The sequence below is a fragment of the Cetorhinus maximus genome, chromosome 28, assembly GCF_964194155.1.
Source record: "Cetorhinus maximus chromosome 28, sCetMax3.hap1.1, whole genome shotgun sequence".
Lineage (NCBI taxonomy): Eukaryota > Metazoa > Chordata > Chondrichthyes > Lamniformes > Cetorhinidae > Cetorhinus > Cetorhinus maximus.
The window spans coordinates 17,905,133-17,932,305 of NC_135906.1; the positions used below are offsets into that span (position 1 = coordinate 17,905,133).

At 44.8% G+C, this 27,173-nt stretch overlaps 1 protein-coding gene across 3 annotated transcripts; it reads right to left on the minus strand.

The window, feature by feature from the left end:
- Positions 1–4,807: 4,807 nt before the first annotated feature.
- On the minus strand, positions 4,808–26,615 carry atg4da (autophagy related 4D, cysteine peptidase a). Of its 3 annotated transcripts, none has more exons than XM_078531292.1 (12): positions 26,552–26,615; positions 26,270–26,495; positions 20,811–21,120; positions 20,161–20,244; positions 19,824–20,063; positions 18,197–18,563; positions 17,396–17,466; positions 14,654–14,799; positions 14,213–14,291; positions 12,865–12,941; positions 11,091–11,210; positions 4,808–6,583 (listed from the first exon to the last, which is right to left on the minus strand). In XM_078531292.1, exons 3-12 carry the CDS (start codon positions 21,025–21,027, stop codon positions 6,401–6,403), a joined length of 1,584 nt encoding a protein of 527 aa, XP_078387418.1. In that variant the 5' UTR covers positions 21,028–21,120; positions 26,270–26,495; positions 26,552–26,615; the 3' UTR covers positions 4,808–6,400. The 3 variants fall into 3 exon arrangements, with proteins under 3 accessions (XP_078387418.1, XP_078387420.1, XP_078387419.1); XM_078531294.1 differs by having other exon boundaries at positions 19,824–20,060; positions 26,552–26,614; XM_078531293.1 differs by lacking the exons at positions 26,270–26,495; positions 26,552–26,615 and adding an exon at positions 25,651–26,212.
- Positions 26,616–27,173: the final 558 nt, after the last annotated feature.

Here is a 27,173-nt window from a genome sequence, read left to right on the forward strand (position 1 = left end):
GCACAGCTCTAACCTTGAAGTGGCGGACACATACAGAGTAGTCAGTGAGCTGCTCCACCCTCCCTCTCAACTGCAAGATGTGCAAGGACGCTGGGAGGAGGTGGAATGCACTTTTCTCTCCCCTTCCCCATCAAAAAAATACATCCTCAAAGGGTTAAAAGCTCCTAGTGTTACCTGGGAACCCCTCATATTCCACAGTAAAAGTATCTGGTTTAGCAGTACTGCGATTAGTTGCAGAGTACAGTGTTTTAGGAAGGCCTGTGTCGATTCTGTGTTAGTGAAAAGATGGGATTGTCTACACAAAGCTTCTGCATCAGGCTGAAGGGAGCACAGCTGTCTGACCCTACAGCAGCAACCAGCAGGAGGGTAAATTCAGAGTAAAATTTACCCTTCACCTTCCCTCCTCTTCTGAAGGCGCTGAGCCACACTGGGATATGGTTCTCATGCCAGCCACGCTCAGGGACCACAACCATAATTGAATGTGATCAAGGATGCTGGTCTTCACCTGATCTTTACACGCAGATCCAGCAATCAAGAACCCAAATCCTGGCTGATTTTTCTCTTCCTCTCTAACCCAGAGGCACCAAATCCCCAGCTGAGAACAGGAAAGCTCAGCACAGACCAGGGATAGAGCTTGGGATTTTCCTGATCATTCATGACTGAGCAGCATAATATGGCACAATTCCACACTATGCTCTTAAAGGGAGCTATAAAATAATTTGGACACTCTCAGTAGACACACAGGCCCTACTAAAACAGCAGTGTTGGAACAGCTGTCTTCAGTAGTACATGCACAACAGCATCAACAATGAACAGATTTCAATGACACAGTGTGAATACAAACATCATTTAAACACAAACAGTTCAACATTCTCTTAGACAAAACAATGACCATTGCACTGGCCATTGATGCCAATTTCCCCCCATTCCAAGTTAATATAATTCTTCATTTCAAAGTTGGGAATTGGAATTAAAATGTATACAAACACAGCAAAGGCTCCAAAGAGAAATTATACACCTGATTTTCTCATCAATCTTGCAGGATTTGATTTACATATGATTTGGAAGTCTGTAACCAGGGAGGCACACACCACTGCCATCAGCCAGCCCTGGGGGGTGGGAGTTACGATTCTAACTTTCAATTCAGAGTCATGCAAGGAGTTTGCTTCAAATAAAAAGAGGGGAAAACTCCCTGAATGGCTTAGAGGTAAAGACGCTAGTTGAGTCAGGAAGATCACAGTTTCAATGTCTGGTCCAGTCTAGTCTGCCTATCTTAGGATAATGGTTGGAAGAGAGGGGAATTGCCTTTTGTTCATGTTCCCTGATCACTATTCAATGACCCTTGTTGGAAATGCAAAGGCAAGGATCAGGCTGTGAAGTTCTCCACAGCTAAATAGCCTGCCTGCACTCACCAATATGAGTTACATGTTTGATTGAGGGGTGGGAAGAGATGCAGGAAGCCATATTTATCCTAGCAATGAGTCCATGTTTGGGGCAGTGAGCAAAGAGAAACAAAATCACAAAAACAAAAGTGATGGAACTTCCATCAGTAGTTGAGACAAAGGAAACAAAATTCTACAGAGAACACCACCCTACAGCCAACAGACTCGATCCTCCCTGCCACCCAAGTGCAAGCTTTGACAATACACAGAAATCATGAAGACAGCCAACTTTCTCAGCCCACAATAGTAGTCCTAACCACCATGGAATTTCTCCGTGATGTCCTGAATACTAAACCAGTTGTGTCAATGATTGAAGCCAAAATTGGTACAAGATACACACAGACAGGGTTAGAGTGGTGAGCCCGAGTCAGACTGAGCTCAGTGGGAGAAATTCCATCACAGCCCCACATGCACTGTGAATATGCTGGTTGATGGTGCATTTCAGATAGTGGTGGAGGAACAAGGAATCTGGGAGTACAACCCTGCTGAGAGAATTTTGAAAGAAGCAATTCAGCTAGTATATTGAAAAAGAAGAACTTGGATTTGTATAGCAACTTAACATCTCTCTCAAATATCTCAAAGTGCTTCTCGTACGATAATTACAGCAAATGACCGTGGTTCTATGGGTAAATATGGCAGGATTTTGCACACAAGGTCCCACAAAGAGCAATGAGATGTTACATCTGTTTTGGTGATGTTAAGGGAGGAAAGTTGGCCAATCCACCACACCGGGAAAATTCCCTACACTTCTGTGAATGGTGCCCTGGGATCTTGAACATTCACCTGAACCACATGAGCAGGAGGCCACAAGAGTAGTGGTGGTGGTGGAGGGGAACACACAAAATGGAGAATAAAACAACAATAATTTCTTGGTTATAATCAGCCTGTTCAAAACAGAAGAAGCAATCCAATTTTGTATCTACTTTGGATGGATTGAGATTCAAGAGTGAACTATTCTACATTAGGGCAGGTGACAGAAACCCCAATGAACTGGTGAAAGAGGGGACTTACCATCCTTGCATATTCAGACAGCATTACTATCTCTCAGACAGCAAGGCTTCAGTAAGTGAGGAGTGTTTGCATATCTTCTGACAGTCTAACCCAACACCTACAATGAAAAAAACCCCAGGACTGGATGTTGGCATGGAAATAGTTGAGAGGTAATCAGAAAAGCATGTTAGTAATGCACAGTTACGGTCATTAGCAAAATAGTCAATGATTATACATTTGAGTTTGCTTAGGAAGATTGGGTGTGACCATTTTTAATAATACATTCAAAACTGACAGTGCACTCCCAACCCTTGCTGCCAATTTTGCAATTTCATTAATTCTGAATTTACAGTGCACTACACACCCCACAGTAAAGCACACCCATTAGTAAATCGTACTGGGAGTGACGAAGGCTGTGACAGTTCCACCACTAACCTTCCAGTTAAAGTAAAGAAAGATGGACCACGAAAACTTAAATAGGTTTTTCTTATCTGTTCTGTCTAAGTTTAAAAAAATTAATAAAGGTGCAACGTAAAATTACTTCTCTAAACGTAGCATACATGTCCAAATTATTGTACAAGCGATTAGAAACATCATCTCTTCCTTCTAAAAAAGATTTGAGGATATATGTTAACATTTACACAAAGATTAGACTGGCCACCATGTTCTACTGATGGTTTAGTCCAGTGCTTTTCTTTCAGTGGGAGACTGAAATGCAACAATTAACAGGTTTAATGAACTGAGCTCATAAAGGCAAATATTGATATAAAGGTTTTTCAACAGCATTGCTAAGGACGATACATCGGATGGCTGTGAGGAGGGCAAGAGTATCCACCCTCAGAGGTGACAGTGAGAGTACACTGCTGTATTTACAATCAGCTTTCACTGAGAGCGTTCTGAAACTTCAACACCTCCAAGATCTTCATCACCAGGGAGTCTGAGCTTTCCCAGTTCTTGTCAACACCCACCCCATCCCCTCTGTCCTTGCAAATCACTTCTGAATGTGCTACTGCGGCTCCTCTCTCCAAGGAGCTCACATCTTTCAGCCAAGCAATATCCCTAAAGGCAATATTTGGCTTTCATGGGTTTCTCATTACATATATAGGCACTATGGTGTACATACACTCCCAAATAAAGCCATCGAATAATTTTAACAAAGCTATCAGGTCTTGCAAGCTAAAATCTACACCAGCCAGATTAGACTGAAGGGTACAGATTCAACCATCACAAGGTTTAGAGGAAATTAAGCCAATCTGTCATACACACAAAACACATTTAAAGGTTGCTAGTTACAAATGACATGTATGTGACATTCTTCATCTGCTGTAAACACAAAATAGGCACTGTCTGAAGGAAAAATCTGTCTAGCAATGGTTGTTGACAAGAGCAGGGAAAGCTCAGACTCCCTGGTGATGGAGATATTGGAGATGTTGAAGTTTCAGAACGCTCTCATTGTAAAGACAGCAGTGTACTCTCGCTGTCACCTCTGAGGGTGGGTACTCTTGCCCTCCTCACAGCCATCCGATGCATCATCTTCAGCAATGCTGTTGAAAAGCCTTTATTCTAGCCATCTGTCTAGCAATGTTCACAAGTTTCCAAACAGTATTCTAAAATTTCCAGTGAAGTTCTGTACCTTGCTAGTGACATCAGCTTCTGTTTGCAAGGATATATTAGGCTGCATGCGAAACCAAAATAACTAGGGCAACAAACCTAAAATTCCTGCATTGAGATTCCCCACCAAAATAGAAAAAGGATTTAAAAATAAGGTTTCCCGGTTTAACTTTGGGGTCAGTTTGGTACTTTTTGCACTTATTTTATACAGTGACCCAAGGGGAAGCCATCAGTTTCTGACGATCTCTGACCAATTACCTCCCTGTTGATGTACACTGGTGCAGGAAATCCTACTAGCGTTCTGGCAGATTGTTTCATGTGCAAAAACTTTGAAAGTGCTATACTAACATGCAACAGATCCCCTCCTGGGGGCTGGGAAGGGCACAGTCAGACACAAGGAAATAAACACAGCTCTGCTTCAGATCAAGAGCAATTCCAAAAACACAAACATCCGCATCTCACAATACAGGAATTGGACTGCATGAAATAAATAACACAACCTAAATAATGATGCAATTAGCCAGCTCTTTTTTTGATCAATTAGTTAAGAAAGATGACACTTTTGGGGTGTCATTTGGATTAGTAGTCACTCTTCAAGCTTTTGCAGCCAGCACTGATTAGCTGGCAATAAGTGTTGCAGGTTTGGGTTAGGTAGGAGTGCTGGAGTCACAGGTCACACAGGGATCAGAACATCCCTGGGGGGTCATCCTATGTTCACAGATTGTAGGTCATCAAGTGCAGTATGGGTAGGTGCAGAACAATGTTGCGCCTTAACATAAACCTCAGAAAAGAGCCCCTCCAACACTGGTCTTTTCCATTTCCCACGTCCCGTGGTCAGAGATTTTAGTGCCTATTAGTATTACATTCTGTGCTGTTCTCTAATGTCTAGTTTTAAACTGTCTATGCTCCTTACCAATAAGGTAGCAGCCATTCCATCTCGTCACTGAGATAGATTTGAATCCAGGTCCCAGAGGTAAAAGGTGCCTCACCCAATTCTCCCTGCACCATAAAAAATGTCAAAAAACGAACGAGATTGTATCAGAAGCATTGGGTTAAAAAGATCACAGTGCAAGAGAGCTATATGATTTGACACTGAGGTAACACTAGTTTTTAATAATAGTATTTGTACTGATCTTTCCCTTGTTCAATGTCATTCTTTTGATGTCAGCACTACTTCATGTTTGAATTTAAAAAGAATCAGTAAAAAAATATTTTATGTTAATTCCAATTTTCAGAACTAAACATTTTGCTCTTCTATTTCCCACCTGAAAGTGCAGTTCCAGAGGCACCAAAAGTATTCGGGTTACAACACTGTCAATTTATCTTTAAATAGAATGTGTGAGGCAAACCAGGAGTCTGAAAAGAGAAATTCCAAAGGAATGTTGCAGGCCCACCATTCTGTGTTGTGGAGAGGCAGGGTATAAGTCTACGCTCACACTAGTGACTGGTCTATATTGAGTCAATGTGGGTCGAGGGTGACTTCCGTGTTATTTTCTCCCACATGACCTACAGTACTGTATGACCTACATTAACTCAATAGAGTCTAGTCACTTGTGTGAATGTGGACCTTGGGGCTGATTTGTCTTTCTTCCCAGGGGTGAAATATAAGAAAAAGAAACATGCAAATTAAAAGGTGGATTTCCTTGATTCTCTGCTGAATTTGTCTACTTGTCAAGGGAGCAGTGGAACCAGACAATCAGCCTCAGTGGTCCCGGGGAAAAGGGGAAGTGAGTCAGGATTCCCAGCCTTGACTGCAACCTGATCTCCTGGAATTGTGCATGAACATGAACATTGGTGAAGGCAGCACCAAACTCTGCTCCAATTCCTGTGCCCCCCAGCCACCCCCCCAAGGAACTAACTCCCTGCCTGCCACTCACTGTTCAGGCTCACACACTATAAAGACTGGGCAAGTTATGAGGGCCTGCTGTCACCTATCCCAGTGTAAGTCACCATCTTACTCTAAATGATCCAGCAACAGGTGGGCCTTTTGTGATACCCATAACATGTTTGAATTCAAACCAGTGTTGGTCAGCTTGCAATCGACAAACTGCACCCCCACGTCCTGTAACCCCCCACCCCGAAACACCTGCACCAAACAGATCTACAACAGACATGTGCAGCACCAGCACTGCTACGAGGGAAAGAAAATCCCACCAAATGATGCTTGGTCAGGAAGGAAGAGAGCTAACACCAGTGTCAAAATAAAAGCCATCCACAGGGGAGGTTGTGTATCTTCATGATACCATCCCCTTTGTGGAAAGGCAACAGAATATAAATATAGGAACACTCAGAGGCTCCCAGTTTATTCCCTGCTGAAATATAACAGACACAGATATCTAACTGAGTCCATTTGCTCATCACAGGAAGACAAATTCATCAGTGCTGTTCTGCTTTGACTTCCCTGGTCTTCCAGACTTGGAGATTAGCACAGTTTTATCCGGTTTGTGAGTGCAGAGTTCATCCAGACTATAATCCTGAGCACAGCCCCCTGCAAAGGTGAAAATGGGGTACTTCTCTTTCAAAGATGAGGAGCTCAATACCTAAAGGGAAAAAATAAAATACATCAGATCACAAACTCGCCCTTATAACATGAAACAAACACTCAGAAAATGTAAAAGCAAAAAACTGCGGATGCTGGAAATCCAAAATAAAAACAAAAATACCTGGAAAAACTCAGCAGATCTGAAAGCATCTGCGGATAGGAGCACAGTTAACGTTTCAAGTCCGTATGACTCTTCAACAGAATTAGGGAAAAATAGAAGAGAGGTGAAATATAAGCTGGTTTAAGGGGGGAGATGGGACAGGTAGAGCTGGTTAGAGGGCCAGTGATAGTTGGAGATTGCCAAAAGATATCATAGACAAAAGGCAAAGAGGTGTTGAAGGTGGTGATGTTATCTAAGGAATGTGATAATAAAGGTACAGATAGCCCTAGTGGGGGTGGGGTGGGGGGAAGGGATCGAAATAGGCTAAAAGGCAAAGATAAAACAATGGATGGAAATACATTTAAAAATAATGGAAATAGGTGGGAAAAGAAAAATCTATATAAATTATTGGAAAAAAGGGGGGATTGGAAAGGGGGTGAGGATGGAGGAGAGAGTTCATGATCTAAAATTGTTGAACTCAATATTCAGTCCGGAAGGCTGTAAAGTGCCTAGTCGGAAGATGAGGTGCTGTTCCTCCAGTTTGCGTTGAGCTTCACTGGAACAATGCAGCAGACCAAGGACGGACATGTGGGCATGAGAGCACAGTGGAGTGTTGAAATGGCAAGCGACAGGGAGGTCTGGGTCATGCTTGCGGACAGACTGAAGGTGTTCCGCAAAACGGTCACCCAGTCTGCGTTTGGTCTCCAATGTAGAGGAAACCACGTTGGGAGCAGCGAATGCAGTAGACTAAATTAAGGGAAGTGCAAGTGAAATGCTGCTTCACTTGAAAGGAGTGTTTGGGCCCTTGGACGGTGAGGAGAGGGGAAGTAAAGGGGCAGGTGTTGCACCTTCTGCAGTTGCATGGGAAGGTGCCGTGGGAGGGGGTTGAGGTATAGGGGGTGATGGAAGACTGGACCAGGGTGTCACGGAGGGAACAATCCCTGTGGAATGCTGCCGGGGGGGGGGGGGTGGGGGGGTGAAGGGAAGATGTGTTTGGTGGTGGCATCATGCTGGAGTTGGCGGAAATGGCGGAGGATGATCCTCTCGTCTGGACCTAGAAAAATTTATTAATTTTGCTTCCAATTTCCACCCCTCCATCATTTTCACATGGTCCATCTCTGACACTTCCCTTCCCTTCTTCCTTGACCTCTCTGTCTCAATTTCGGGTGATAGACTGTCCACCAATATTCATTACAAGCCTACCGACTCCCACAGCTTCATCGACTACAGCTCCTCGCTCCTCACACCCCACTTCCTGACTCCATCCCATTCTCTCAGTTTCTTCGCCTCCGTCACATCTGTTCTGATGATGCCACTTTCAAAAACAGTTCCTCTGACATGTCTTCCTTCTTCCTTAACCGAGGTTTTCCACCCATGGTGGTTGACGGGGCCCTCAACCGTGTCCGGCCCATCTCCCGCGCATCCGCCCTCACGCCTTCTGCTCCCTCCCAGAACCATGATAGGGTCCCCCTTGTCCTCACTTATCACCACACCAGCCTCTGCATTCAAAGGATCATCCTCCACCATTTCCGCCAACTCCAGCATGATGCCACCACCAAACACATCTTCCCTTCACCCCCCCGGCGGCATTCCGCAGGGATCGTTCCCTCCGGGACACCCTGGTCCACTCCTCCATCACCCCCTATACCTCAACCCCCTCCCACGGCACCTTCCCATGCAACCGCAGAAGGTGCAACACTTGCCCCTTTACTTCCCCTCTCCTCACTGTCCAAGGGCCCAAACACTCCTTTCAAGTGAAGCAGCATTTCACTTGCACTTCCCTCAATTTAGTCGACTGCATTCACTGCTCCCAATGTGGTTTCCTCTACATTGGGGAGACCAAACTCAGACTGGGTGACCGTTTTGCAGAACACCTTTGGTCTATCCGCAAGCATGACCCAGACCTCCCTGTCGCTTGCCATTTCAACACTCCACCCTGCTCTCATGCCCACATGTCCGTTCTTGGCCTGCTGCATTGTTCCAGTGAAGCTCAACGCAAACTGGAGGAACAGCACCTCATCTTCCGACTAGGCACTTTACAGCCTTCCAGACTGAATATTGAGTACAACAATTTTAGATCATGAACTCTCTCCTCCATCAAAACCCCCTTTCCGATCCCCCTTTTTTCCAATAATTTATACAGATTTTTCTTTTCCCACCTATTTCCATTATTTTTAAATGTATTTCCATCCATTGTTTTATCTTTGCCTTTTAGCCTATTTCGATCCCTTCCCCCCACCCCCACTAGGGCTATCTGTACCTTTATTATCACATTCCTTAGACAACATCACCACCTTCAACACCTCTTTGTCCTTTTGTCTATGAAATCTTTTGGCAATCTCCAACTATCACTGACCCTCTATCCAGTTCTACCTGTCCCACCCCCACCTTAAACCAGCTTATATTTCACCTCTCTTCTATTTTTCCTTAGTTCTGTTGAGGAGTCATACGGACTCGAAACGTTAACTGTATTCCTCTCCGCAGATGCTGCCAGACCTGCTGAGTTTTTCCAGGTATTTTTGTTTTTGGCTCAGAAAATGTAATTGATCAGGGTCAATGATTCATTGTTTAAAAGGAGCTGGATCAACAGATATTGAGAAGATTTCAGGGTTGGAAGGTAGTAACAACACTGCAGATTTTTTAAAGTTAGGTGCAAGAAGGAACTTACTGTTCATTAAGGTTAGGGAACTTGCAGCTGATGGGATAACTTTGGTGACAGCAGATATTAACTCTGGGCGAATTGACTAAATCAACAAATGGTGAAGAATTCCCACACAGTGACTCAATGAAATTAGGGATTTGCAAGATATTTACAGACGAGGAACACCATTCAGCCCATCTTAATTCATCTATTCAGAAAAACCTTGCAGTCCCTCAATTGCTGCATATAGTTCCTTTGTAAATAGCTCCTAGGTTTTGATCTCAAGCACTCAGCCCAGGAGTCTACTCCAACTATTAATCACTTTATGCATGAAGAACCACCTCTTAATTTTCGACCTAAAGTTACATTTCACTAGCTTGAACTGGTGCCCTTGTTGAAAACTCAAGATTAATTTGTGGTATTTTAGATTAAACTTTTTCCATACTATTTATTATTTTGTATCCCTTTATGAAAGATCCGTCTACAAAGGTCTTTCAGTTACTTCATTTCCAGGCTGAAGATTCACCTTTCTCTGGTCTTACCTCACATCCCAAATCCCTGACACTAGGATCAGCTCTGTGTCTTTTCTTAGCAACTCTTCCAGAGCTTGAATATCTTTCTTGTTTCTCAGTGACTAGAACATGATTCAGTGTTCACCGTGTCATCTAACCAGAGCTCTGGCTCAGTGGGTAGCACTCTCAACTTTGGGTTCAAGTCCCACTCCAGAGACTCGAGTGCAAAATCCAAGCTGACACTGAAGGGGTGCTGCACTATCAGGGGTGCTGACTTTTGGATGAGATGTTAAACCCGGACCCCCTCTGTCCTCTCAGGTGGATGCAAAAGATCCCATGGCCATAAGAAACAGCAGCAGGAGAAAACTATATGGCCCATCAACCCTGTTCCGCTATTCAACAGGATCGTGGTCAATCTTGGGCTTCAACTCCACCTTCCTGCTTGCTCCCTATATCCCTTGATTCCCTGAGACACCAAAAATCTGTCTATCCCAGCATTAAATATATTGAAATCTCTACCCGAGGGAGCTGTGGAGGCTCAGTCATTATGTTCAAGACAAAGATCGACAGATTTCTAGATATGAAAAACATCAAGGGATATGGGATAGTGCAGGAAAACGGTGTTGAGGTAGAGGATCAGTCATGATCTAGTTGAATGGCAGAGTACACTTGAGGGGCCGAATGGTCTATTGCTGCTCCTATTTCCTATGTTCCCTATACAGTTTGATCACCAGTTTCTTCGACATGTGCTGAACTATTTTGGCAGTGTAGTTTAACAGCCCAATAACTTTATTCTGTCTTGGTTGGATATATTGAGGGCTGCGCCTACTCAGGTTCCTAGGTCGCTTGACTTCACCCTTTACTATTTCCATTCATGCAGTTATGCGTTTGTATTGCTCATTTGCCCTTCCCACGTACAGCACTCACACTTTGATTCCTCAGGCCCATCACACTCTCCTATAACACCAGGAGTGGAGTTATCTAATAAAGTTGGTCATTCTCTTATGTGCCAGACTGATCTTGTACAGCAATGGACTGGAACACCATGGTTCCAGTACCATGAGACATCTCCAGCATATGACAGGCAGCAACACAGAAACAAATATGCTAAAATTTATTTTCAGTTCAATATATTAGTATGCCATTTAGTTACTTTTGCAGCATTTGGAACATTTCATTTCCTCACACAGAATTTTAACCAGAAATATAGAATATAGGACAGACTTACTGCTCAGAATGACATGACACTCACCATTGTGACATTTTTACACAAGTTTTCAAAATCCCCCTTCGTCTTTGCATAAAACCCTATGGTACAGCTGGGATCCATCTTACTGAAGGACAGCTTTCTTGGAGAGATGCAATGAAATGACTGTGGAATAAACAATCATCTATTCATAAAGAGCTCCCTTTTTAAGTGAAACACTTAATCCTCCTCTAACCCCCAATATACATCTGGATGATGAGGTTCGCAAGAACATCAGTTCAATCTCCCTCTTGACTGAAGGGGGTGAAGGAAAAGGTAATATGAATAAATAATTAGCTTAGCTTTCCACTCCTGATCATTCTAGAGTGTGTGAACATAAGGTGAGAACAACATTGGCTCAGCTACATCGCACATATAGGTGAACAGCTAGTTGACATTTGATCACATGAATGATGGACACTTTGGTACTGTAGGGCATCCGTCTCCAGAAATCCAAGTATATTATGACAGACTAATCGACATATGTAATATATTCAGAAATTATTCTGTGTGTTATTCAGTACTTCCTTCTCCAAACCACCAGAACTGCCTCCTGAATCTGTCTCACCAGCCCTGAAGGGATTTAGGAGAGAACTCTGACCGTATATGAAGTATCAAGAGGGGAAGTAAAATATTTATGAAATCAGTACAGGGTTGCAGTCGGAATTAGCGGTCAGTGAGCAGAAGAAAGGGAAGGAGAGAATATCCTCCTAGCTCACCTCCCAAACCCTTCAATCACCCAGAAGGACAAGGGAAATACAGGAACACCATCACTTGCAATTTCCTCTCCAAGTCACCCACCATTGTAACTTAGAAATATATCGCTGTTCCTTTGTTGTCGTTGGGCCAAAATCTTAGAACTCCCTAACGACACTGTGGGTGTACCTTCACCGCACAGACTGCAGCGGTTCAAGAAGGTGGCTCACCACCACCTTCTCAAGGGCAATAAGGGATCTACAATAAAGTGTAGCCTTTGCCAGTAACACTCTCATCCCATTAACGATATAAAATTTTTTAAAAAGCTCTTTTCAGTAGATTTCCATCCCTCCCAATGGGGTCTGGTAATAGAGCACAGTGATTGTCGCCCCCCCCGGCCAGGACTAGTTACATTGGCCATTCTCCATGTGCAAGTTGATGGGGGGTGGGGTGGGGGTCACCTCAGCCGAACCTGACCCTCTGACCCTGACTCCATCAAATTCTCTAGCCCAAGTTTCCCCTCCACATCCTGAGCAATGATAAGCCCATCAGAGCCAAAATAAAACTCAGTACAAAGCACTAATTGGGTGGGTTTTGAGAAATGCAACTGCTCTGAAATAGGAAACTTTTCCAAGTTGGCTGAAGCGTGGGTAAAAGTGCAAAGCTGTCTCTATTCCACCCCAACAACCTGCCTGAACCCTAACATCAGACTACATCAAGTTGATACTACAATTTCCCATAGCAAGTAGCCCTTTGATCTCTTACAAGAAAGATTAACAGTTTCCAGTTCCTCTGGGTGTTATTTTAGTCCACTGCATATCAAGTTCCTCTTTCTATGATGATAATGCCTTACTATCTTATTTGAAATAGAAGTGGCAGTTGGTTTAAAATAGCATAGACACATACCAACAAGAAATTAATCCTTGTAATACCAAATTAGACAGCTCTAAACTGTGCATTCAATTTAGTCTCTATAATCCTCAAAATACAAGTCCATCTCTCTTCCCCTACAATCATTAGGCACTGAGTCCAGGACAGCAACTGATGCAGACCCGCCCCATACCAACAGTGTAGCATTGCTTACCTCCAACTGAAAGCCACGTTTAGTTACATCCACAACAGGCTGGCAGTAGTGAGGGTCCAAATACAGCAAGAAATCATCTGCAAAATGATGGCACCAATTACTTCGTATTCTGTTTCATCACAACTCATACTTCCACCAAGGATAAAAGTAATCTCAGCTAACATGGCTTTAGGAACAATGAAACAGTGTTCCGTGCTCCTAGGCTTGGAGAGCAGAAGGAGATTTAAAATTAACAGAATGTCCCTGATGAATATCCTGTGACTTCTCAAGGATGTGTGTCTGCACATTCAGCATAAGATTGGTCCCATTGCTGAATAGTCAAAAATGATTTATTTCTTGTTTAACTTTGACTGGTGCCAAAACAACTGATCACTATTCTTATACGAGCCCAGATACTGAGTACTGATAAGATATTTGGCAGTCGGGTGGTCACAGCCAAGCACAAGCCTACACACTGGTCAGGAGTCTTGGGTAAGGAAGCCCCAGCTGGTTTTTGTCTCCTTAAACCTGGCCCCGAGGCCTAGGCAAAGGATCTAACCTGGGAGCTTCCTCATCTGGTTGAGATACAAATCCATCTGATCCAACCAGCTCACCCCAATCCAGTCCACCCCAGCCCATCGCCTCTTTGTGCTAACTCCCGAGAAAAACAAATAAAAAAGACAGGAAAAAAAAAGCTGTGGTCAATGCAGGGAAAATTCTGGGAAAGTCCTCTGTGATACGTCACGACTTAAACCATGTAACCCTGTAACTGGCCATGTTCTCTTCTTTCAAGAACTTGTTAAGTTCCTTTTCAAAGGACTGTAGCAACCCCATACTCACCACATCACAGAAATTTGTTCTGTACAATGATGACTCTGAAAAGAAATACTTCCCAGAATCCAACGTAACTCTTTGTCTTCACATTTAAGTGGCAACCCTATAGAATCCAAATAACCTAATGGGACGACATCAATTCCCTTCATTTAACAATATATCCAATTCACTGAGCCAGTGCTTCTTAGAAACAAAAAAAATCCTAAATCCTCATAACTAAAAACTTCTGGATTTAATATCATCGCAGGTCACTTTTCCTCTGCACCCTTTTCAAAGTCTCCAGTTCCAGTTCCAACACTGAACTTAATACTCCAAACTCTCCACAGCCTTCTATTTCCTACCTACAGTGAGTTTCATTTTGCACTCAATGGTCTGAGCAATAAAATCTTATTAGTTTTCCGTCCAGCTGCCTGCCTCCGACGGATCATTATCACTAAAAATGCACATGCAGCAATGATTTCCAACTCTTTCTTCATCATTTTCCTTTGTCCACAGCCCAGAACAAAAAAAAAATCTACTCTGCTCCAACACCTACCTTGAAAGCCAATGAAGTAAAGTGAGTGTTTGGGTTTCCCACCGATGATTCCAATGCAACATTCAAGCTTCAGAATCTCCTACAAACAAACAAGGATCAGTTTTGGTATATTGCCGTGCCATTTGTTTAGCATAGCCACATGAAAGGTGAGACAGGAAGGCACACCTGAGCACACCAGTAGGGAAGCTGTAAGAACTGGTCACCAACAGGATAAAGACAGAGTGCCTGTAAAGCAGGGAGAGTGCTAGGGACTGATGCTGCTGTTTGGGAAGCGTCATGAGTGCAAACTCAGTTAAATGTCTGGTGCAATGTTTAAGATAGACATCAAAATACTTTGCATTTTAATAGCAAAATGAATGATTTCCGCTGTTAGTATGCGAGGGAGATGTAAGCACAGGACACGCTGAAAGATTTATAACTCAATCATCACAGCTTTATTACCTTCACACACTGCATGTACACTGGATTGAGATTTTCTCCTCCAAGTCGAACAGGCACCAGGATAATAACGGACTTCCAATCAAAACCAGGAACTATTCCACTCTTTAACTGTGTCTCACAGAGATTCAGCACGTCTCCTTCGTACACTGTCTCAGACAGGGAAAAAAAAAGTTGCCAACTTCCAAGTTGCCACAACAAGAAGCATTCTGCTTCAAATCATGTAAAATACTATACACATACAACAGAACTTTGATTATTCACCACCCCAATACTGGTATTTGATCACCTGGCAGAATTTTTGCAGGATTCAGATTTACAGCTTTCAAAATTTGGTGAAAAAAAAAATTCCTGGAAATAAAATATTTAAAATACCTCCTGAGGACTAAAGATCCATTGATCATCAGCTAATTTCCCCTTCAGTATGACACAGAATGGTAACATGCAACATCACAGCATTGCAAAGAGGCGGCTTTGTTTACTTTGTCCCACTAGCAGTCTGAACTCCAGTTGAGGCGGGGTCAGGTGTCGGTGTCAGCCTGGATTCGGGGGTAACATTCGTGCCGCCGAGTTAAGAGGTCACAGGTTCAAACCCCACTCCAAAGGCTTCAGGTCAAAATCTAGACTGATGCTTCAGTGCAGTATTGAGGGAGTGCTGCACTGTCGGGGGCTTTATCTTTTATGAGATAAACTGAGGCCCCTTCTGCCTTCTCAGCTGAAAGCAAAAGATTCCATGCCATTACCACAACCGGAGCTGGAACAGGGGTAGGGGAAAAGGGTTGTTCTGGTGTCCTAGCTAATCCTTAACCCTCAACCAACATTACTAATGTAGATTATGTGGTTATTTATCTCATTGTTGTTTATGGGACTTTGCTGTGTGAGAGTTAGCTGATGTATTTCTACAGTTCAAAAGCACCCCAGTGGCTCTCAGGTACTTTGGATCATTCCAAGGTCACGAAAGATGTGCTATGTAAATGCAGTTAATTTCTTTTTTTTCTTAGAGAAGGGGCAGTGAGTTGTTTTCCTATCAACTGGGGGGGGGGGGGGGGGGGGGGGGCGGCGGCGGCGGCGGAGGGTGTGTGTGCAAGGGGTGGGCAGAAGCTGTGCATCTCCACCTATCCTTTAAGGGTAAGCATTTACTTTCAAACCTGAGTAATTCTCCACATTGCCAGATAGATGCCAGAATTGCAGCTGTGGCTGTGCAGCTCCAACAACACTCAAGAAGCTCAATACCATTCAGGACAAAGCAGCCTACTTGACTGGCACCCCATTCACCACAATAAATATTCACTCCCTCCACCACTGACGTACGGTAGCAACAGTGTGTACCAACAAGATGCACTGCAGGAACTCAGAAAGCCTCCTTAGACAGCACTTTCCAACCCACGACTGCTACTATCTAGAAAGACAAGGGCAGCAGATACATGGGAACACCACTAACTGGAAGTTCCCCTCCCAATCACTCACCACCCTGACTTGGAAATATATCGTCATTCCTTCACTGTCACTGGGTCAAAATCCTGGAACTCCCTCCCTAACAGCACTGTGGGTGTACCTAAACCACATGGACTGCAGCAGTTCAAGAAGGCAGCTCACCACCACCTTCTCAAGGGCAATTATGGATGGACAATAAATGCTGGCCTGGCCAGCAACACCCACATTCCGGGAACGTATATAAAAAAACCGAATAAATCATTGGAATGCAGCAAATTCTTCACATTAGTGGGGTTAGGCTGTTACTTCAGAGAAGCTCTTCCAATGCATGAGGAACTGGAAGTCAGATGACTGGTTCTCCAGAAAATAAATCCAATTACAGCCTTTTCAGGCTGGAATGTGACAGCAGATACTTCCGCTTATTTTTTCAGTGTCCTCCTCACCCTACCCAAAATAACATAGCTCATCATCACTGCGACAGGGGGAAAAACTGAAGGAGGAATTTGCCTTGAGCCACTCTCACACACTACCCTCCCTACTGCTGGCAAAGCTCTTACAGCAGCATTGAACAATGTCAATACCCACAACAAACTCAAGAGTGTTTGGATCAGAGTTTGCTGTGTACTGTGTAAATATACACTTAAAGAATGGGCCTTAACTTCAGCACAGATCCTAATGCAGAATTCTGTGGAAAGGGGATGTTTGACAACACACCAAGTTTGACAACACACCATTCAGAATTAAGCATCTGGATGAACACCTAACACCCTTGAGCAGCTAAATGGAAAATTCAGCTGGCGGTGGCTTGGGAATAGGTTGATTATTCATGCAGCTGACATGGCAGATGGAGAACTGGTAGAATTGTAGAAAGGTATAGGAGACTAGGAGGCCATTCAGCCCATTGCACCTATGCTATCCAATTGGAGCCCCTCCCCAGCTAATTCGCCATAGCCCTGCAATTCTTTTTCTTTTCAAGTATTTATCCAAGTTTGAATATTACTATCAAATCTGGTAGCGCATTCCGGATCACGAGAACGCGCTGTGTAAAAACAAAGTTTCCTCATATCACCTCTAGCTCTCTGCCATTCACCTTAAAGCTGTGTCCTCTGGTTACTGACCCTTCTGTCACTGCAAATAGTTTCATAACTCTGAACACTTCTAATAAATCTTGCACAAATAAAATTATAGAGGAACTTAACTCCACTAACAGTAACTCGTGAAAAAAAAAACAAGAAAGGGACCTTTACCCTCACTAAATAATTAGTGCAGTACTGAATATGTACTTCTGTAAGGACCATAGCACACACTCACCTGTGCAGTCCTGTGCTACATAGACAGCAATGTTAAGAGATTCAGGATCTTCAGCTTTTTCTACTGCCCTCCTGAAAGAAATGGAGAACTAGGATTATGAGGAGTCAAGTAAAACAACTACAGTGATAAAGACATAACTACAAACAAATTCAGCTCTCTTTCTTCAGACCCATCCTGGGGTGAAACTGTACGGACACCAGCAGCCTTTCAGCACCTCAGCCAAGTGACATTCCTTATGTCTGTGCCGAGGCAATATATCAGCTCGTTATTCAACAATGGAAGGCACTGTAGTCCCAGCCTGATCCTGTCCTATCCCAGTATATGTTCAGAGGTAATTTCTAGGAGTAGTCACAGGAGAGTGATGAAGAGAAAGGAGTTTGGAATTTATATCTTTGCGTATTGCATTATGAACTTACCCAGAAACTATCAGAGGAGCTATTCCCATGGCAGGAAGCAAGTAAAAGGGTGGTATCATTTGGTACTTATGATTCACTTGCCAACAATCTTGGGTCAAAATTTATATTTAATTTCTGACGTTAAGTGTTGAAGCTTATGATCCACCCTTCACACCTTGAGCTAGTCGGCACGGTTCAGTGGTTACACTCTTGTCCAAGTCAGGACAGACAGCTTATTCATCTTATTTGCTGTATGTGGGATCTTATAATTCAAATTGGCTGCTACACTTACCAGTATAATGGTGACTATTTTACAACTAATGGATTACTGTTGGACACTCTGATGATTTGAAAGGTGCTATATTAATGCAAGTACTCGCTGCTGTTGCAGACAGCTTTTACTCACTTGATTATGTGAGCTACAATGGATGGGCCATACCAGTCCCCAGCCTTCTTCCCAGATCTCTTCCCATATTCCACCAACTGATGTACTCCAAATGGAGCTTTGGGGTGATCTCCAAACCAGGAGATGATTTTCCGGTGCTCCAATTCCTCTTTGTCCATAGTGTACTGGTCAATGTTGGCCTGTCTCCATGCTTGTGCGTGTGTTTGTGTCATGGTGGTTCTCTGCGTATCCCTGAGGCTTCTACTTCTGTCCAATTGCGAGCCAAGAACCTCAGAGAAGATTGGCCAATTTAAAGCGTTTGATTTGGAGGGTGCTCTGGACTCAGCTTCTGATTCAACAGACAGTAACACATCAGGCCAGGTCCAGTCTGAAAAAATAAAGGTCATTCAATAGTGACACATACATCACATCCAAGGCTGACCCTGTCCTCACCCAACACATCACACTTCCCAGCAGCGGTGGCTAGATAGCAATCAGGAGCAGGAACCTGAATTTTCTCCTCTTTTGCTTAAGGACAGTAAAGTCAATTGTACAACTGTTACTGCAAACATCAACATTGCCCAGAGATTGAGCCTCGGACCTAGGATTTGAAGAAAATTTTTTTCACCCAGAGGGTGGGAGGTATCCAGAACTCACTGCCTGAAAGGATGGTAGAGGCGGGAACCCTCACAACATTTAAGAAGTATTTAGATGAACACTTGAAACGCCATAGCATACAGGGCTATGGGCCAAGTGCTGGAAAATGGGATTAGAGTAGATAGGGTAATGACCGGTGTGGACACGATGGGCTGAAAGGCCTCTTTCCCTGCTGTAAAACTCTATGACTCTATAACCTTCTAGTCTGTATGGTGGCGCTCTTGTTGCATTAGAGAAACAAATATTCAATTCTAAAACGTATTTTATATGTAGGAAGGAAAGTTGGACTTAGTGAGGTTTGTTGCATACCACCTTATCACACTTGCAGTTTATGTTAAAATCCGTCTTTAGATTCCAGCTTTAGAGTTACTCTAAGATCTGCATCATGCCTTTGCTATGTATTGCAATATGCTGACAAACACATTAACTATCATATTATATAAGCTTTTGTCTTCGTGGGTAACATTCTGCTCAGTACATTTCTTTGCCTTAAAGACCAAATCTGATTGGACTTAGGTGATCTCAACTGGGCTGCAATTAGGGCTAGAGTTTTCTGTGGCAACCTGGGCTAGGATTTGTGGGGAACGCGGGGAAAAGAGAGAGAGAATCAGGCAGGATTACCGATCACAGATTGCCACCCACTGATGTCTGTGGGGAAATGCCGGTATGTAGATGACATTAAAGAGCAGGATGGTGTTCAGCTGTAATGCCTCACTTGGGTAAATAGCACGGCACCCAATCCCCATGCTTCCAGTATAAAAATGGCCACTTAGACAAGTATTTCTTCCTAACAGCACTGTGGGTGTACCTACACCACATGGACTGCAGCAGTTCAAGGTGGCAGCTCACCACCACCTTCTCAAGGGCAATTAGGGATGGGCAATAAATGCTGGCCCAGCCAGCGAAGCCCACATCCCATGCACCTCAGCAACAGTCAGTGCATTCAGGAGAGAAGAAAGGAGAGCATAAAACAAAAAGGGGCAAGACTTACTTCGAGACAGAAGATGAACAAGAAGTCCTTGAGCCAGTAACATCTGCCCACTGCGTAACATGCAACCCCAGCCACAGTCCGTGGTCCACACAGAACCCTCCAGCTGAGGAAATTCGCGCCTGTACGTCAACCAGATGCGTGAAGCAAAGTCCTTCCGGAATAATTCCACCGAGGTAGGAGGGGAATTTTGGTTGTTGCTTGTCTCATAACTTGCGTCTGAGTTTGGTGGTGAATCAGCTGCTGGGAAAAGGAAGGAGGTGATATTATTAGCTCCTGGCAGTTAGTGACTTACAATGTCGCAGTTCGTCCTGGTCTGGGGGTGGGGTGAACACATTACCTTCTGACTCAAAGCAGTAGCACCGTCCCAGAAGAAAAACTGGGGACGTTTTGCTGAAGTTTGTTCTCCCTTTCACCACCCAACCTATGAAGACACAGAAAAGAAACAGATTAGCACAACTGACTAGTGAGGATAATCCTCTCCACAACAAGTGCTGACAACACCACTGGCTGAGGGGGAAGGGAAGATATTAAAGTCAGAAGTGTGAGATGTCTGGATGAACATCAGTAGAGGAACATGTATTAAACCTCATTATTTTACAACGTGCGGTCAATTCTCTCGTGCTGTCAGGGTCAGGAACTCATCCAAGCAAGTTCCCTGATCATAATTATCAGCTGTTATTTTAATGGAAAAGAGAGGCAGGCTTGAGGGCAAGGGAGCCAGGGGTTTTAATCCCAGCACAGCTGGTTGATCAGGGCAGCAGTGGTAACTAGAGTTAGCAAGCTCTCAGCTTCAGATCCAGAAACTGCTGCTAGAAAGTACACGAGAACATGAGAAAATCAACTGATTTTCAACAATCTCAATAATCATTTAGACAACACAATGGAGGAAGGACAGCAGGTGTAGCCAACATGACACAGTGCTTTCAGTACAGGGCAGCAAACAAAGAGGAAAGAAACATTCCCATCTTTGCAAACAAAAGTCCTCACCATATTTGACATTATTCCATGCTGTCATCAGTTTAGCTTTAATCTTGTCCACCTCGTCTGGTTCGTTCTGTTGAGGCTTCTCTGCTGAACTACAATGGCTGTTCCAGCGATTCTCATGATCACTGGGTCCTGGAAGCAATTGCCTTATTGAGTCTGACGGACGCAAGTCTTCCCGGCTTTGGATGTACTGAGCGGAGGAAGGCGAGACGGAATTCATTGGTCATGTAGTTAACTGTGGTAAGACACAGCATTGGTGGACAGTGCATTTATTCATTTGCCTCTTGGCCATCTAAGTTAGAGCAAGAATTGCCTAGAAGAGGGAAAACACATACAAAGAAAGCAATTAAAATTCAGCAAAGTGTGGCAGTCATAAAATTCACAAGAACACAGACCTACAAGCTAAGCAGGCTGAAGGCACAACTGAGCACAGAAAGAATGAGGGGGTATCCCAATTTGACTTGGGTGTTCTTTCAAGCACATTTATTTTGCTTGGTACAAAATCTGTTTGTAATGAGTTAATGCTGCCACTAGATCCACAATGTGTCTGGAGTAGCAGGTCTAATGATATGCTGTGAACTAGAAAACCCAGGGATGGTACGTACCAGAGGTCAAGTAGCACTGTGATAAGACGAGGACACAAGAGGTGGAAGAAAGAAATACTTGCTAGATTTTTCCAGCATTTTCTAGTTTTATTTCAGATTTCCAGTCTATTTTGCATTTGAGCCAGCTTTGTTGGCTGCATTACGGAGGATGGCAACACTGCAGTTGTTAAAGTAATAAATTTAACAGGTTGTTCTGATGAAGGCTAACCACACCCACACACAACAGTAAACTATTTTTTCAGAAGATGAGGTTTCAGTGTATTTCTAATTTTTTTTGTCTTGTAAATGCCAAGTTACACAGTATAAAAGCACCAACAGGTACACTCCAGATTAATAAAATCACAGTTTCAAATTAGGACAGGGCGTGTTGCTACAGGTATAATCAATGCTGGGACAATGTGTGCTGCTACACGTAGAGTCAATGCTGGGGCAGTGCGTGCTGCTACAGGTACAGCCAATGCTGGGGCAGTGTGCGCTGCTACAGGTACAGTCAATGCTAGGACAGTGTGTGCTGCTACAGGTACAGTCAATGCTGGGACAGTGTGCGCTGCTACAGGTACAGCCAATGCTGGGGCAGTGTGCACTGCTACAGGTACAGACAATGCTAGGACAGTGCGTGCTGCTACAGGTACAGCCAATGCTGGGGCAGTGTGCGCTGCTACAGGTACAGCCAATGCTGGGGCAGTGTGCGCTGCTACAGGTACAGCCAATGCTGGGACAGTGTGCGCTGCTACAGGTACAGCCAATGCTGGGGCAGTGTGCGCTGCTACAGGTACAGCCAATGCTGGGGCAGTGTGCGCTGCTACAGGTACAGCCAATGCTGGGGCAGTGTGCGCTGCTACAGGTACAGCCAATGCTGGGGCAGTGTACACTGCTACAGGTACAGCCAATGCTGGGGCAGTGTGCGCTGCTACAGGTACAGCCAATGCTGGGGCAGTGTGCGCTGCTACAGGTACAGACAATGCTAGGACAGTGTGTTCTGCTACAGGTACAGACAATGCTAGGACAGTGTGTGCTGCTACAGGTACAGTCAATGCTAGGACTGCTACAGGTACAGTCAATTCTAGGACAGTGTATGCTGCTACAGGTATAGTCAATGCTGGGGCAGTGTGCGCTGCTACAGGTACAGTCAATGCTGGGGCAGTGTGCGCTGCTACAGGTACAGTCAATGCTGGGGCAGTGTGCACTGCTACAGGTAAAGTCAATGCTGGGACAGTGTGCGCTGCTACAGGTACAGTCAATGCTGGGACAGTGTGTGCTGCTACAGGTACAGTCAATGCTGGGGCAGTGTGCGCTGCTACAGGTACAGTCAATACTGGGGCAGTGTGTGCTGCTACAGGTACAGTCAATGCTGGGGCAGTGTGTGCTGCTACAGGTACAGTCAATGCTGCGACAGTGTGCGCTGCTACAGGTACAGTCAATGCTAGTGCAGTGTGCGCTGCTACAGGTACAGTCAATGCTGGGGCAGTGTGCGCTGCTACACGTAGAGTCAATGCTGGGGCAGTGTGTGCTGCTACATATAGAGTCAATGCTGGGGCAGTGTGTGCTGCTACAGGTACAGTCAATGCTGGGGCAGTGTATTCTGCTACAGGTACAGTCAATGCTGGGACAGTGTGCGCTGCTACAGGTAGTCAATGCTGGGACAGTGTGCGCTACTACAGGTGCAGTCAATGCTGGGGCAGTGTGTGCTGCTACAGGTACAGTCAATGCTGGGGCAGTGTGTGCTGCTACAGGTACAGTCAATGCTGCGACAGTGTGCGCTGCTACAGGTACAGTCAATGCTAGTGCAGTGTGCGCTGCTACAGGTACAGTCAATGCTGGGGCAGTGTGCGCTGCTACACGTAGAGTCAATGCTGGGGCAGTGTGTGCTGCTACATATAGAGTCAATGCTGGGGCAGTGTGTGCTGCTACAGGTACAGTCAATGCTGGGGCAGTGTATTCTGCTACAGGTACAGTCAATGCTGGGACAGTGTGCGCTGCTACAGGTACAGTCAATGCTGGGACAGTGTGCGCTACTACAGGTGCAGTCAATGCTGGGGCAATGTGTGCTGCTACAGGTACAGTCAATGCTGGGGCAGTGTGTGCTGCTACAGGTACAGTCAATGCTGCGACAGTGTGCGCTGCTACAGGTACAGTCAATGCTAGTGCAGTGTGCGCTGCTACAGGTACAGTCAATGCTGGGGCAGTGTGTGCTGCTACATGTAGAGTCAATGCTGGTGCAGTGTGTGCTGCTACAGGTATAGTCAATGCTGGGACAGTGTGCGCTGCTAAACGTAGAGTCAACGCTAGACAGTGTGTGCTGCTACAGGTACAGTCAATGCTGGGTCAATAATCTCTCTTAAATAATCTTCAACACTTGAGTAACAGTGTGAGTACTTCCAATACAGGTTTGAAGAGGGTACCAATGAAGGCCTCAACTTTGCTTCCACATGATTTAATTTTACAGTAGAGAACCTCGGGTGTGTGTATGTGGTCACAGAATCAATGTCCCAATTTCAATACATTCAAAATGCCAGAGTTACACCAGTGCGACCTTCACCAGGCCCAGTGTATAGGACAGTACCAAGACTGAAAAGGGTTGGAGAAATCATTGAGGCTTCTGTGATTTGCGAAGCTAAACTTAGGCTTTAGAAGCTGTAAAATGTAGGAGGAAAGGAAGACAAAAGTGTTTCACCGCTCTGAGGTTCTGTTAAAAAGAGTCCAGTAGGTGAGGGTATGAGTCTACACTGGCTCCCAGTCCACCAACATCTCAATTTTAAAATTCTCTTTCTTACTTTCAAATCTCTCCACATCATTGTCCCTCTAGATCATTGTAATCTCCACCAGCCCTACAACTCTCGGTGGTCTGTGCCCCTCCTGTTCTGTAATCTCCTCCAGCCCTACAACTCTCTAAGATCTTTATGCTCCTCCTATTCTGGCCTCTTGCACATACCTGATTTTAATCATTCCATCCTTGGCCTGTGCCTCAAGTTCTCTGGGGTTATAAACCTCTCTATCTCTCTCTCTCCTCCTTTAGGACGATTGTTAAAACTGACCTCTTTGACCAAGCTTTTGGTGATGTGTCCTAAGATCTCATGTGGCTCAGTGTCTTATTTTGTTTGATATCACTCCTGTGAAACACCTTAGGATGTTTTACTGTGTTAAAAGTATAAACACAAGTTGTTGATGTCAATGCAATGAGAAGTTAGTGACTCCTGTTAGTTAATGACAACTCTTTAATAACTCCCAACATGACAAGTTAGCACTTTAACAACAACTGCAATACCATCAGTTTCACTGATGCTCAAACTGAAAAGGACCATACCAAGCAATTTTTATTTTCACCTGCAGTTTGCACTCCCATTAACCAGAGTAAACAAGTAAAAGAACTGAAATAAATACTTTGGTCTGCATTACATGCAAATCATGTGGTTACAGAGCTGACTGTGCTCATCAATTTATAGACTTACAGCAAGTGAAAAGCAATGAAGTGTCTGAAATCTTTCACACTTTGGAAACTATTCTGCTACATTTAAACCAGCGTTCTTCAAAAATAATTTGGCAAATAATAAGCTTGTCAAATACAGCTCAATGAAACATACCACAAAAACTTCCCCATATCATTGGAGGGACACACCCTGTGTAAAATAGGGCACAGCCATTCCGCCTCCATTCCCATCCTTGACAGAATACCAGTAAAACAGTACTAAGAATTCTTACTAATATTTTCCTCTATGAATTGCAGACGAGTCAAATATTAGAATAAAAATATGTTTCATAATATTTCTGAGGGAGTAACCGCCTCTTATCCAACTTTAATTATTTACAGAAAAACAATATCACCTCTGGAACATTATTGTCCTGATGCTTATATATCTTGCCCCCGAGCTGTTTTATCTCATGCTCCCAAATATCCAAGTGTGCCCTTACACACCTCACCTCCTTCCTAAATCCTAACTGTGTGGAGCATCTCCCATTCCAAATTTTGAATTGTGGGACTCCTCATTTCCTTCATCCGCGAATTATCCAACTTTTAAAACTTTCATTCACCACTTAATTGTCCTTGAACTGCCTCTGTTTCTCACCCATATTCTTGGTGTCTTTGGACCACTCGACTTTCATGTAGCTTTATGTACTCGCCTCTTGAAACAGGAAAAAAAGCTCCCTCCAGAAGCAAAAAAATTCCCCCAGCTTCTCCCGACGAACACACTGAAGGTCAGAATATTATCCCCTGGTAAAGTATCATTAACTAAGCTTACGGTAGTTGCTTCATAATCAGTGATCCCGCAGTGTTCACATCCCCCACATGTTGATCAGCTGAAGATACACCAGCAAAAATAAACTAAATGGTCGACATGAGGAAGTGACTCCTAAGTAACAACAAATCTGATGACAGACTCTGGTGATTGAGAGCTGTAAGTCATGGTTTGGGATGGAAGTAGATGGGCCGAATGTTAGGGGGGTGATCAGGAACAGTCGGGAACTCACCCCCCCGCCCCCAGCACTGGGTTCAGGATATGGAGGGAAAGCTTGTGAACAATCCGGAACGACAGGAGCTTCAATTCACAGAAGTGGAAAGCTGACGGGTCTATTAAACCGCTCCAGGGCGCCCCACTCTCTGTTGAAGTAGCAGAGAGTCTGCAGGGCAGACGCTGGTCTGAAGGTTTCGGGCCCCACGCCAGGCAGACACCAAACTTGTCCCCACTCCGGAGGGAGCTTTGATTGACATCCGTGCGGACCAATCAAAGGGCAGATTCAGCCTGATCGGCAGGCAGCTAGCCAATCGCCGCCCGATTTGACCCTGGTCCCGCCCCCTGCCCTGTGCCGTCAGCTCGACTCTCGGGCTTTAATTGTGGAGATTTTATTTCAGGCGCTCACCTTAACCCATTTCTCCAGGGTCTCTCTTTAAAAAAAGGCAAGATTTGGAACAGCTTCGTTTCGGTTGATTGGAGTTTAAACGGTCATCTTAGCCCATAGTTTATTCGCTTTCCTGTCAAGTGTCAGATTAACTGACCAGACAGCCGTCCCCTCACGACAATTGTCACCAGTGGAGAGAAAGCGGCGACCGAGCACAAACTCACGGCTGGCGCCGCTACAGCGCCACCTGCAGTCCGGGAGGAGCTGGAAGGCCGGGGGTGGTGGGCGCCGCTACAGCGCCACCTACAGTCCGGGAGGAGATGGAAGGCCGTGGGGTGGTGGGCGCCTCTTGCAGTCCAGTAGCAGCTGGCGGATCGGGGGCAAGGCGGGATCGGGGGCGGTGGTGGGCGGGGGGGGGGGGCGGGGAATGGTGAGCCCCGCTACAGCGCCGCCTGCAGTCCGGGAGGAGCTGGGGGGGGGGGACCGGGTGTGGTGAGCGCCAATACAGCGCCACCTGCAGTCCGGGAAGAGCTTGGGGTGGAGCCGGTTGGGGGGGGGGGGGCGGGGGAGGTTGCTGGTAAGCGCCGCTACAGCGTCACCTGCAGTCCGGGAGGAGCTGGGGAGCCGCGTGGGGGGAGCGTGTTTGTTGAGCTCCGCTACAGCGCCACCTTCGTGTGAGGTTGTCCATTTTGGCAGCAAGAATAGAAAAGCAGAATATTGTTTGAATGGAGAGAGACTGCCCATTGCTGCGATGCAGAGGGATCTGGGTGTCATGGTACATGAATCACAAAAGGTTAGAATGCAGGTACAGCAGATGAACTGGAAAATTAGGTTAAGCAATAAGGTCAGTAGAGAACAAAAACAGAAACAGAAATACCTGGAAAAACTCAGCAGGTCTGGCAGCATCGGCGGAGAAGAAAAGAGT

Coding starts and splice junctions, on each gene's coding strand:
- atg4da (XM_078531292.1), bottom strand. CDS start 21,027: ATGAATTCCGTCTCGCCTTCCTCCGCTCAGTACATCCAAAGCCGGGAA. Junction 20,064..20,160: donor CTACTGCTTTGAGTCAGAAG/GTAATGTGTTCA, acceptor TCCTTTTCCCAG/CAGCTGATTCACCACCAAAC. Junction 17,467..18,196: donor ATTGTAGCTCACATAATCAA/GTGAGTAAAAGC, acceptor CATTTCTTTCAG/GAGGGCAGTAGAAAAAGCTG.